Source organism: Prionailurus viverrinus, chromosome B1 (assembly GCF_022837055.1).
Source record: "Prionailurus viverrinus isolate Anna chromosome B1, UM_Priviv_1.0, whole genome shotgun sequence".
Taxonomy (NCBI): Eukaryota; Metazoa; Chordata; class Mammalia; order Carnivora; family Felidae; genus Prionailurus; species Prionailurus viverrinus.
In genome coordinates, this window is record NC_062564.1 from 73,017,942 (window position 1) to 73,030,832 (window position 12,891).

The following is a 12,891-nucleotide window of genomic DNA, read 5'->3' on the forward strand; positions in this document are numbered from 1 at the left end:
ATTTAAAATCCTACCAACAGTACACCAGTGTTCCCTTTTCTCCACATCCACATCAGACAAGTGGAAAAATAGTTGCAGGCCAGACAATGACAATAGAGTTGCCATGACCTGGGTTGGTCATGGACAATTTGGGGCAAGGGTGATATCATCAGAAGTGGGCTGTGGGAAGATGATTATTATAGTGCCATCCATCACTCTAACATTCATTCAACTAACAGTTATTAAGAAATGTCGGGGCGCCTGGGTGGCGCAGTCGGTTAAGCGTCCGACTTCAGCCAGGTCACGATCTCGCGGTCCGGGAGTTCGAGCCCCGCGTCGGGCTCTGGGCTGATGGCTCAGAGCCTGGAGCCTGTTTCTGATTCTGTGTCTCCCTCTCTCTCTGTCCCTCCCCCGTTCATGCTCTGTCTCTCTCTGTCCCAAAAATAAATAAACGTTGAAAAAAAAAAAAAAAAAAAAAAGAAATGTCAACGTATTATACCCAATGTTGTATGCACTTGGGTCCTTGCCCTCAAGGAAATAGGCAACAAACAAATACAATGCTGACAATATGTAATTACAAACTTTGTCTATGGGAGGCAGTCTTTAATACCGGGCTCAATCTAGAGGTTACCGTAATGGTCCAGACAGACAACAACAACTTAGTTCAGGCTCTGAGGAATGGCAGTGGCAGCTGAACAGGCCAGAAATAAAGCACGATATATCTGGACATACAAGGAGAAGACGATGTGACTGATGACAGGAAGAGAATCAGTATTTTAGGAACTAAGAGACGTGGTTAGTTGGATTACAGATGTGTTGAGTTTTCGTTAGCCACAGGATATCTAGAGGGATAGTATGAAGAAAAAGAAGGTCTAAATATTAAGAAGACATTTGGTAACACTCTGGGGTTTGAGGAGGAAAAGAAGAGCCTTATCAATTCACTTCATCTCACTGTAGTTCAGCTTCATTGTACTGCTAACATTACAGGGTCTGAAGGAGGATTTAAAAAAAAAAATAGGTGTGAAGACCCTTTGTAAATCGCACACAAGTAAATCTTTCTAAGAAATGGCCTCAAATGATACAGGAAGGTCAAAGCAAGCTGGCAAAGGCCTCCTGGTGCCACCATTTGGTGGTAGAGGACCATATAAAATATGAAGAGAGTAAAAGTGACTTCTCTTCTCGAAGCCCAAAGATAAAGTGACATGCCAATGATGTGCCCAACCTCGCTCTCTCGAAAATAAATATTTCAAAAATTATATTGAAGGAAGTCTTTATTTTTTAATACATTTTTCCTTTTTATAGAGAGAGAGTGTGAGAGCAGGGGAGAGGGGCAGAGGGAGAGAAAGAGAGGAACACAGAGACAGAGAGAGAGACAGAGACAGAGAATCTCAAGCAGGCTCCAGGGTCGGCATGAGCCAATGCAGGGCTCGTTCCCACAGCCCTGGGATCATGACCTGAGCCAAAATCAAGAGTCAGACGCTCAACCAACTGAGCCCCCCGGGCACCCCGAAAGAAATCTTTAAAATACTTTCTTACCAAATGTTAATTTTTTTTTTCTCTTTAAACTCGAAGCAAAAAACACTGTATTTTTCGCTTCTGTATCCCTGGCACCTAGCACAATGCCTCACACATGAGAGGCAGTCAATAAATAAGTTTTCACTGATGAAAATGCATGAGGAAGGTGATCCCTATTACACTCCTCGAATATCACATTTATTCCTTCAACCTTTTCCTCTGTCCTGATAGCTCTCTCCAGTTCTTCATATAAACAAATTATAGTAGGTGGTCAGTTATGCTTTTAGACATCCAAACACTGTGTGTGCAATAAATATTAACTAAGATTGACTTAAGATAGCACATATTCTTTTAAAGTCCTTTTTTATTAAAAAAATATAGGGGCGCCTGGGTGGTGCAGTCGGTTAAGTGTCCGACTTCAGCCAGGTCACGATCTCGCGGTCCGTGAGTTCGAGCCCCGCGTTGGGCTCTGGGCTGATGGCTCAGAGCCTGGAGCCTGCTTCCGATTCTGTGTCTCCCTCTCTCTCTGCCCCTCCCCCGTTCATGCTCTGTCTCTCTCTGTCCCAAAAATAAATAAACGTTGAAAAAAAAAAAAATATATATATATATATATATATATATATATGAGGATATAGTTATCCTTCACCCAAGAAATATAGACTAGGAATAAAGCAAACACATGTGCAACTTTTTTTTATTTTCAAAAAGCACTCGCATTTTTACTAAGCCAGGTTGCTATGATATTGCAGATTTTCATTTTTCTTCTCCTCATAAACTGTAGGATGCTGCCCCCAGCAGGAAAACTTAGGTAATTTCCCAAGCTGTGATAGAAAGATACATCCTGAAATAGGTCATTACTTCTGCTGAGGAGAAAAAACTGCCCTGAAAAGGGTGCCTGAGAAAAGGCAATTTGGAGAAAATGGCCACTGAAGTGCAGTATTTTGTATAAATTTCAACAAATCTAGGTGAAGAGGAAACGCTCATTGTGTTCTCCTTCCCAGACCTCAAGCAAAAAGAATGAAGCAGGAAACTTCCTCTTTCTCTGGTCTGGAGAATAAGCTGTGGCTTCTCTGATTGTTACAGACCAAGAATATCTAAGGAGATGGCTGAGAAGGTGAAATAGCTTGGACTGTTTCCTATAATGCTCTGACAATTCGAGGCTCATTTTCTGCCTGGGACTATTCTCCCATCTCGGAGTACACATGTTTATGTATTCAGCTTTAAACATTTTATTTGTTCCTCCGTCGGGGTTTTTTGTTTTCATAATTCATGTGAGGTAAGGATCTGTTGGTATTTCTTTTCCAGCTTTTTAAGCATTTTGCCTAGATATATTTGACATTTCATCTACACTGAACTACACAGGTTTCAAACTTAGAGCTCACTTTTTCACAAAAATGTTCACAATTTCAGATACTCAGTGAGTGGTAAAGGTAACCAACAATTGGGTAGAGATGGCCGTCCCATCCCAAAGACAGTGAGGGAAACAGAAACCATTCTAGATACTTCAAGCAGAAAAGGATTGAATACAGGAAACTGAGTGCTTGCAAAAATTGCTGGACAGAGCCCTAAGTCAGGAGCCCACCAGCGGCCAGTTTAGATTTCGAAGTGACGCTGCTCAGCCACAATTCACACATCAGGTAGGTGCTGGTGTTACTCTGCTGCCGCCAAAACTACCTCCCCCCTGCAAAGCTGATACCTACAGGGGCATCTGCTACTCAAAGCACACACATCTATCCAACTTTTCTCACCAGCAAGCACAACAGTAGGAAGACAGCCTCTACCTCACTTCCAAATTCCAAAGCTCATGTGAGTCCATCTCTTGAGCAGAATCTCTTTATTTATTTTGAGAGACAGAGAGAGAGAGAGAGAGAGAGAGAGCACAAGTGGAGGAGGGGCACACAGAGAGGTAGAGAGAGAGAATTGCAAGCAGGCTCCAGGCTGTCAAGGGAGAGCCCGACATGGCACTCAAACTCACAAACCATGAGATCATGACCTGAGCCCCAATCAAGAGTCGGATGCTTAAACGACTGAGCCACTCAGGCGCTGCCCCCCCACCCCCACTTCATGAGCAGAATCTTTTTTTTTTTTAATTTTTTTTTTCAACGTTTATTTATTTTTGGGACAGAGAGAGACAGAGCATGAACAGGGGAGGGGCAGAGAGAGAGGGAGACACAGAATCGGAAACAGGCTCCAGGCTCTGAGCCATCAGCCCAGAGCCCGACGCGGGGCTCGAACTCGCGGACCACGAGATGGTGACCTGGCTGAAGTCGGACGCTCAACCGACTGCGCCACCCAGGCGCCCCGAGCAGAATCTTAATCAAGTCCAGAACCATAGGTGCAAAGTATCCTGGAAAACGTAGTTGCTAGCCTCCATCCTTTTATGATACAGGAGAGAATAAAGAAGAACATACGTGAAGCCAATTGCCAGGAATATCGTACCCAGGATACCACCTGATCTTACAAGTGAGAAAAGAAAAGCTTCCCCTGGATTCTTCCCTCTTCCTCAACTTCTACAACCAGTCACTTCCCAAGTTATCTTCTAAGTACATCCTCTTCCTTCCAGCTCAACTGCCATGTCATACACAGCCCAGGCTGCTGTCATCTATCGCCTGGATTACTGGCATGGCTTCCTAACCAGGCTTTTTCAAGGCCTCGACCATCACCAACTTGTCTTCTAAACTGCCTTTCTGAGATGCAAATTCTTTTGTCAGTTGCACGCTGTTTGGTACCTGGTTTCCCGTGAGCTACAGAATAAAGCACAAGCTCCTCTAAATGGCTCACAAGGCCCTTCATGACCTGACAGCTACCTTCCTCCCCAGGCTTATGCCAGATTCCCTCCTAGCTCTCGTCCCTCTGCCAGTCCTGCCATTTACCCTCCAATCACTCCAAATTTCTAATTCCCTGCATGCGCTCTGCGGCCTCACAATGCCATCTTCACACGTTACTTTTCTAACTGGCAGACCACGTTCTCCTCTGCCTAGAGAATAATTTTTCCTCGTTCACACACCAGATTATCCAGAATTATTTATGTGACACCTAAGATCATTAATCACTACGTACTATTTCAGTGCCTGTATTGGGGAACTTAAAAGGCCAGAGAGTAGATGCTCTCAAGTGGAATTGGCGTAAGATGCCCTAGGCATTCAATTCAAGGGCCAAACATCCTTCAGTAGATGACAGTTTGGTTTACATTCCTCTCTCCAATGTTCTCTGAAGGTTTCCTTTTAAGCATTACTTACAGTTGAAGAACATCTTACAGAGCGCTTTTGTAAATGAGTACCTACTTACCAACTCAGAGCTGAAGTGTTTTACCTTAACGTCTGTGCTGTCTAGGATTTTGTGCAATCCTCGTGTTCACCTAATTTATTGAGGACTGGATATTGGTGTGGACACTTAGGGTTCTCAGTAAGATCTCTGTTACCAAGCAATCTAGAAGTTTGACCTAGAGAGAGCGTTTATATATTGGCTTCTCAGTGCTGCCTATTCTATGAGCTCCAAGAGAAGAGGGACAAATGTACACTCATCGTTGTAAACCCAACACTAATTACAACAGGAATGAATAGGCATAAAATACATTGCTGCAGAATGAATGAATATAAGGGGTCTGCATATTGAGTACATGAGATCTTCAAGATGAACTCAGCCCAATGACAGGTGAGAAGTGACACCAGTGCCCAGTAGCACTTGGTAACAGCACTACTGCTATTCTTCCTGAGAATGGCTTCTACTGCTGGTTTTGGAAGGTCGGTATCATGGCATAAAAGATCATCATGAAGAATGTTTAAATGCGGAGAGACACTTTGCTTATATAAATACCTTTTAAAACTTTATGTTCGTCTGCCTTACTGTATCATCTATTCCTATGACATATTGGAGAAATGAAGAAACTGCCTTTCCAAGGCTTGCGTGGACATACCAGAGTATGTTTTTCCGGCAGTTTCACAGTTGGGGTGGGTTTCCGGCTACTTCACCCGGAGGCCCTCTATCCCTATTTTCTTGTAGTTTTCCAGGTACCTCGACACACCTCTTGCTCTCCGTAAAGGGTTGGAACAGCTCAAAAAATAACTCTCCTGGAATTTGATGCCCATATGTATTTTTATTTACATCAACATTGGAAACTGTAGTATTCTCTAGTTATGCTGAAAGTATGGATCACGTTGTGTGGTCTTATTTGCTTTTGTTACTGTTCAGGATAGTTTCTAGAGGATGCATAAAGAGATTTGGATGTGGGAGACTTCCATTATCCTTAGAATACTGGGTTCCAATTTTTTTTCCCCATAACCAATTGATTTTAGAAACCCTCCATGTTACAAGAGATTAAGGGATGGCAGCATGGCAGTAAGAATACTTGCGACTGTCATACACCATTTCTACTTAACAGCAGTGTGACTGGACATGTGCAACCTTATGAGTTTGGTGATCAAGTAATAACCCAGTTCACAGTAGTCTGTATTAAGGCCTAATCATTAGCTAATGGGTGTTTCTCAAAAGGCAAATTATTCATCTCGGAGAACCTGGCTTTGTTCCAAATCCCAGGGGTCTTCTTCAGTATGCGTCATACACAATTAGTGATGTATTTTAAATGCACTGGACCCATTGAGTCAAAAGCAGTGAAGTGCATAGCTGCTTGTATTGTTGCATTTACCACCTGGGTTTGTTTTGTCCTGGATCCCTACTCAAAACCCAACTTCTTCAAACTTTAACATTTATTCATTTTTGAGAGACAGAGGGCGCAAGCAGGGTAGGGGCAGATAGAGAGGGAGACAGAATCCGGAAGCAGGCTCCAGGCTCCAAGCTGTCAGCACAGAGCCCGACGAGGGGCTCGAACCCATAAACTGTGAGTTCATTACCTGAGCTGAATCAGACGCTTAACTGACTGAGCCATCCAGGCGCCCCTCAAAACCTAACTTCTTATCACTGATCATTGTAGCTTTTCCTAATGTATTTGTGTTCAGATTATAGTTCACTAGAGATCTTCATTTTGGTTCTGAGAAGTTATATGTCTTTTCACTTTAAAAAAAGATGAGGGGTGCCTGGGTGGATCAGTTGGTTAAGTGTACGACTTAGGCTCAGGTCATGATCTCACAGTTCATGGGTTCAAGCCCCACATCAGGCTCTGAGCTGACAGTGCAAAGCCTGCTTGGGATTCTCTCCCCCTCTCTCTGCCCCTCCCTGACTTGTGCTTTCTCTCTCTCAAAATAAATAAATAAACTTAAAAAAATTAACTGATCGGTAGGTAGATAGACAAACGGATAATCACATTGTGTCTGGGGTAAAGGGAACTTTTAAAGTGTGATCTTATCTGCTTTCTCATAATCACTTAGTTTTTCGTATACCCTTCCACTGTTTGGTATGCAAATATAAGCACACGCAAATGTTTTCTTCCTCTATACCCAAAATACAACATATTATATTACACATATTTCTGAAACTTGCTCTTTTTCACTTAACATTGTCTCTTTCTATATTAGGAATAAAAGTGTCCTTACTCTCTTTTGTACAACTTCTTAATATGCACCAGTGTATTATTTTATCAGTCCCCTAATGATGGGTATTTGGGCTACAAAAATGTTTCAATGAATCACCTTTTTACATATATCATTTTGCACACACATGCAAGTATATTCCAGAATTAGGATTGCTGGGTCAAAAGACTGAAGTATTTGTGATTTTGGATAATAGCTGCCAAATTCTCTTTATATGAATTATACCAATTTATAATTCCAGTGGTAATGTATAAGAATGCTTGTTTCTTTAAAATCTTACAAAACTTTACCAAACCTTTGAATTTCTGCAAATCTGAACTTCTAGTTTGCACTTCTGAGATAAAGCATCTTTTTATACATGTAAGTGCCACCTGTTCTCTGCCTATTCATACATTTTATCCATTTTTCTCTTCAGTGGATGCTTTCTGATATTTAGAAATATTAGAGATTAGCCTTTTGTGAAAATTACTTGCAATTCTTATTCACATTTATCATTTGTCTTTTGACGAATGGTACTTTCTTGCCATGCAGACTTTTTAAGTTGGACTTATCAATCTTTTCTGGAATGGCTACTAGATTTTGAGTCATAGTTAGAAAAATCTTTCTTAATGTAACCATTGTAAAAGAATTAAACTAGAGAATAAGGCTAAACTTTCTGCATAACCTTTTGATCTGTTTACAAGGGATTTTATGCAAAATGGATCATGGCTACATAATAGGACCTACTTCTCAGCCATGGTCCCTTGCACAGATAATGTGATAAAGGACTGTCTTTAGAACTGTTTCCCTGACCAATGAGCTATATCAAATAGCCAAGAGGTTTATCAATAACAGCTTGTGGTCTACGAACTCAGGAAGCCCTTATTTGAATCAAAGGCCTTATACAAACTATAAGAATTAAAGCAGGAAATAATTAGCAGCTATGTTCACAAGCTAAATGAAATTTCATATGAAGTCTGAACAAAATTAATTGCTCATTTATAATATATAAATGGAGTGTTTGACATGAATGTACTGACTTTCTAGATTTCTGCTTGAAGGGAGAAGAGATGAAACACTGAAATTAATAGTATATGATGTATATAATTATATCCAAATAATATCACCTCCCATTTTTGAGTGCCTTCTATTTGTCAGATGTTTTACTTTTAACATTATAACGTACAGATCACCATTTCAGAAATGGAAGAGTATGACCCAGACAGATCAATAAACTGTGCCCAAGTTCAAAGAACTGTTACTTGGCAGAAATAAGCCAAAGCTTACATATTTTCCATATTACTATGGGTCTCCATATACACTGTGTGGCTTGTAAGCTTTCTCAATTGCCTGTGTGTGTGTGTGTGTGTGTGTGTGTGTGTGTTTTAATGAAAATGTGGGATCTTGTATTATGACGATTTGGACCATTACAAACATTTCTATGAAAAACTATAGTAATCTGTTTATTCTGGCTTGGAGTCTGAGTAACCTCTGTATCCCAAGGATATTAGCACAGTAGCTGACTGAATAAACATTCCACGTTTGCTGAAGGAGTGATATGAGCCTGTAAATCATGGTAATTAAGTTGCAAAATCTACGCAATTCACAGTTATGTCAGGAAAAAAATTAATTTTGGTTTAGTATCTATGTTCATTTAAATTAGAAAATCTAAAGCAATAACCTGGAAAGTATTGCATATGGTTATATGGAATGAGCCTTCTATACAGAGTGTGAGAAAAATGAGACTAAAGTTGACCCCTGAAAAACATGGGAGGTTAGGAGTGCCAACCACCCCCCCCAACACACACATAGTTGAAACTCCACATATAAGCTTTGACTCCCTCAAAACTTAACTAAGAGCCTACTGTTATCTGAAGCCTTACCAGTAATATAAAGTCTACTAACACACATGTATTACATGTATTATACACTATATTCTTACACTAAAGTAAGCTAGAGGAAAGAAAAAAATCGTAAGAGAAAATACATTTACAGTACTGTACTGTATAAAAAATCCTTGTGTAAGTGAATCTGCCCAGTTCAAATCTGTGCTGTTCAAGGGTCAACTGTAATTTACTCTCCACATAACCTCTTTATTTTTTTTAAATGTTTACTTATTTGAGAGAGTGAGAGGGAGTGAGCAGGGGAGGGGCAGGGAGAGAAGGAGACAGAGAATCCCAAGCAGGGTCCACACTGTTGGCACAGAGCCCAACAGCGGGCCTCAAACTCATGAACCACGAAATCATGACCTGAGCCAAAATCAAGAGTTGGTCGCTTAACGGACTGAGCCACCCAGGCAACCTTCCATATGACTTCTGCTAGAAACTTTAAGCTAGTAGAAGAAATTATCTACAACTATTTCATATTCTGTGTATGCAAATTCCATGTCCTCTGCAGCTATAGAATGAGTTAATCGACAGAGTTAACAGTTGGTATCTAAGACCAGAAAAATTTTTATTTCATTTTCAATTATGTAAACCATCATTAGAAATTCATTATAGGGGCACCTGGGTGACTCAGTTGGTTAAGTGTCTGACTTTAGTTCAGGTCATGATGTCATGGTCCATGGATTTGAGCCCCACGTTGGGATCTGTGCTGACAACTAGGAGCCTGGAGCCCACTTCAGATTCTGTATGTCTCTCTCTCTCTCTGCTCCTCCCCTGCTCCCACACTCTCTCTAAGATAAATAATAAACATTAAAAAAAATTTTTTTGAAAAGAAATTCATTATAAATATACCTTACCAAACCATTAAACTCTCAAAATTACCGGATTCATTAAGTATTAATTAGGTAAAAGAAGGAAACTTCACTGGTTTTACCAACAAAATATTTCTATTGGCTCCCGAAAACGATTTTGGTTACTGTGTTTCACTAAACTAACAATCTTCTGTACGCAACATCCTTTGCTTTGGTCCCATGAAAAGCTCAAAGTGATTGTGAGAGCTAATTTTTTTGTGCTTACTAATAAACAAAAATAAAACACATGCATATGAGAAGCATCACATATTTAATGTCAAAGAATTTGAATTCAAGTACAAAAATTAAACAACACATGATTTCAACATTAAAAAACCATTAACACTTATTATTCAAACAACTATATAGTGAATGTCAAAAACAAAAGAAGCATAACTATAAAAACCTGAACTACATTAACAGCAAAATTATAATTTATTACTATAACAAATAATTAACTAAAATATTTATAGTTGTTTTCAAGGACCACAATGGTATACTGCTTTTTCTTGGTACTGCATAAAATTTGCATCTTAATCTTTTGTCCCTTCATTACTTTCTACATAATAGATGCTTCTGGTTATACAATTCTTATAATCTCTAATATAGATAGTGATCCTTGGTAATCAAATCTAGTATAACCATTCTCTGCAAGTGCTTAAATATTTGTGAAATGCCATTTAACAAAATTATTATGCAAAAATTTAACTTAAACTACTGGGTTCTATTTCCCAGTCAGGAATTAGAAGTATTTAAAATCCCAAAAGTTTAAAAAGAATAGTAGTTTGCTATACCTTTATCAAGGGTAACCACTGAGTAACTTTTTAAACTTAGCATTTTTATAAGTTCTAGAACTGTAGGTTATTCAGAATTACGGTTGATGTTTCCTATGTTGAAATAAATATATATTTATCATTTTAAAACCAAATGTGTAAACCCGATTCTAAAATGAAACTAAAGTATTTTAGTTTGCATGCTTTACAAAGAAACTTTCATACTCATGTTTACAGTATCTTCTTCAGAAGAATGAGGCCTGATTGGAGATATATAGTCGCTGTCCAACATGGCTGCCATTAGCAAGTGATATTGTTGGTGACAAGGGATAGCTTGGATAAGAATAAGGCCTTGAAGTATAAGGAAGCACGCTGGGAGTCGCAGAAGAGAGGGTAGCACTAACAGGGGAAAGACTATTTATTGAGCTGCGACGGAAATTGTAGTCTGTAAATAAATACATGAACAATTATGCTGCACATCTTTATGGATACAAATTTAATTCAAAGAGACAAAGCGTTAAAACTATAATCACAGTTTAACATAATGTCCTAACATCCGAAATCCTGCTAATACTATTTTGCTGGTAAAGACTGAGCATTCACTGCATTGCAAGTTCTGATAGTTTTATCAGCCAGTATTATGTTTCTTTCACTGACTCAACGCTCAGAGATATTACTAGAATGCGTTCTTGGATATCTTTTTCTTACATATCTTTCAATTATAAGCTTTGTGTCTTTTTGATCACAGAAAAAAAAAAAGAGAACCTCTGATTTCTCTTGCTCCACAATGAAGCTCCTTTTAAATTTGGTTCTGATGCTAAGGGGTAGTCCATGGAGAAAAGATAAAAAACAGCAAATTCATATTTGCTTATTTTTTCTTGAAACTGTATTAGGCATCAAACCAGACGAAGCATTCTCCCCTGGACTGCAAAAACATTTGGTGTAAACTAACTGACCAATATTTCATTATTTAAATACTAATATAAACGTTTGTATAACTCAATACACCAATGTAACATTACAGTTCCTACTTGTACCATAAAACAATAAAATGAATCATGTTTATAAAATTAACTTCAAGAAACCATTATCAACATAGAGTATAGAAAAACCCAAAAATTAAAACCGAATTATTTTTTTAAAAACCAATTATATTTGAAATATTACTATTCCACAATAAACATTCATCTTATGCACCAATAATTTCCTGCTTCATTAATTATAATGTTTATATATGTTTATGAATATTAAAGACCAAATTGGTAAATCCTGTACTTTCCAAAAACTCAACTATGTTCTTTAGGGTAGTAGAAGCCAAGGGTCTGACAATGACTATAAAATGATTATTTATAAAAGTCATGGTGTTTCTAGGAAGGAAAGAAAAGGAATAAGGTAATCCAATGTACAAATAAGGTTTTTTTCTATATTTTCCTGGTATTATAGATGAGGCCTAAAACACTGAGCATTAACTGAATGTTGTCATGGGACTTAATATTTAGCCAACAGGAATGAGACCAACTGCAGGAGAGTAAGCTCAAGCAACATCAGTAAGGACCTAGTTAAGAAAAAAAATGGAAAAAACAAAAATCAGTTAAAGATAGGTTTAATTTCTAGCACCATAAAACTCTAACTTTATTAATTTTATAATCTTTTTATTTTTTATTAATGGTACCCATAAGATTAATAAAAGCAGTCTGTTCCGAGAAGAAAAATACATTAAAAATATCCAGTTCAAAATACTTTCAGCATTTTGAAATTGGATAAAGAATTACTCTGATACCATTTGCTTTTCTAATATCCAAAGTAGGATAAGTAGGTATCACAGAATTATTTTTCTTCTCTTAAAGGATCCACTTTGCCTGAAGGGTATGGTATTTAGTATTGACAGAAACCTTAATGCTCCTATAACTCAATTGCTTAAAAAAAAAGTTCTGATTCTCTCCTCCTAAAGATTATTACACAAATATAGTCAATTCCTTATTAGCCGTGTATCTACAATACAACTAGCTCTTTCAATTTTTAACAATGCAGTCACAAACAATATGAGTTAGAAAAACAGATCTTTTAACTGTTAGACTTCTCAGGGAAAATGTAGTTTTCAGAGAAATTACTTTCACTTGGGGCTGACATCCATTCAACAGTTAATGCAGCCTATTCACTGAAATATAAATAAAAGAGGTATCTTCAGGAAATCATTTCACAAAGAAGACAGCCTGGCAATTGGCTACTGGCATAGTACTTAGGTCTGAAAATGGGCATTCCTAATGGTCTCCTAGGTAAAAACACACTAATCAGCTGTGGTCTTCTCACATTTCTAAAGAGACTAAAGTACAAAATTAAATGTTGATTTTGAAGACTTTATTCATATAGGATAAACCAAGAAAAAAAAATTTCCCCCTGATACTACAAAGCTTAAGAAACG

The 12,891-nt window shown here is 38.3% G+C and overlaps 1 protein-coding gene across 6 annotated transcripts in view; it reads right to left on the bottom strand.

Annotated features, from left to right (window-relative positions):
- RBM46 (RNA binding motif protein 46) overlaps positions 1–12,891 on the bottom strand; it is a 125,026-nt gene that overhangs the window by 64,429 nt on the left and 47,706 nt on the right. For 2 of the 6 annotated variants that reach the window (XM_047857687.1, XM_047857688.1), the window contains exon 5: positions 10,071–10,914. The exons of 2 other annotated variants lie outside the window; for them this stretch is intronic. In XM_047857687.1, coding sequence (XP_047713643.1) covers positions 10,715–10,914 — 200 coding nt within the window. In that variant the 3' untranslated portion in view covers positions 10,071–10,714. Of the gene's footprint in view, positions 1–10,070; positions 12,025–12,891 lie in introns of those variants that run through there. 2 more of the 6 variants (XM_047857689.1, XM_047857690.1) reach the window with 2 other exon arrangements.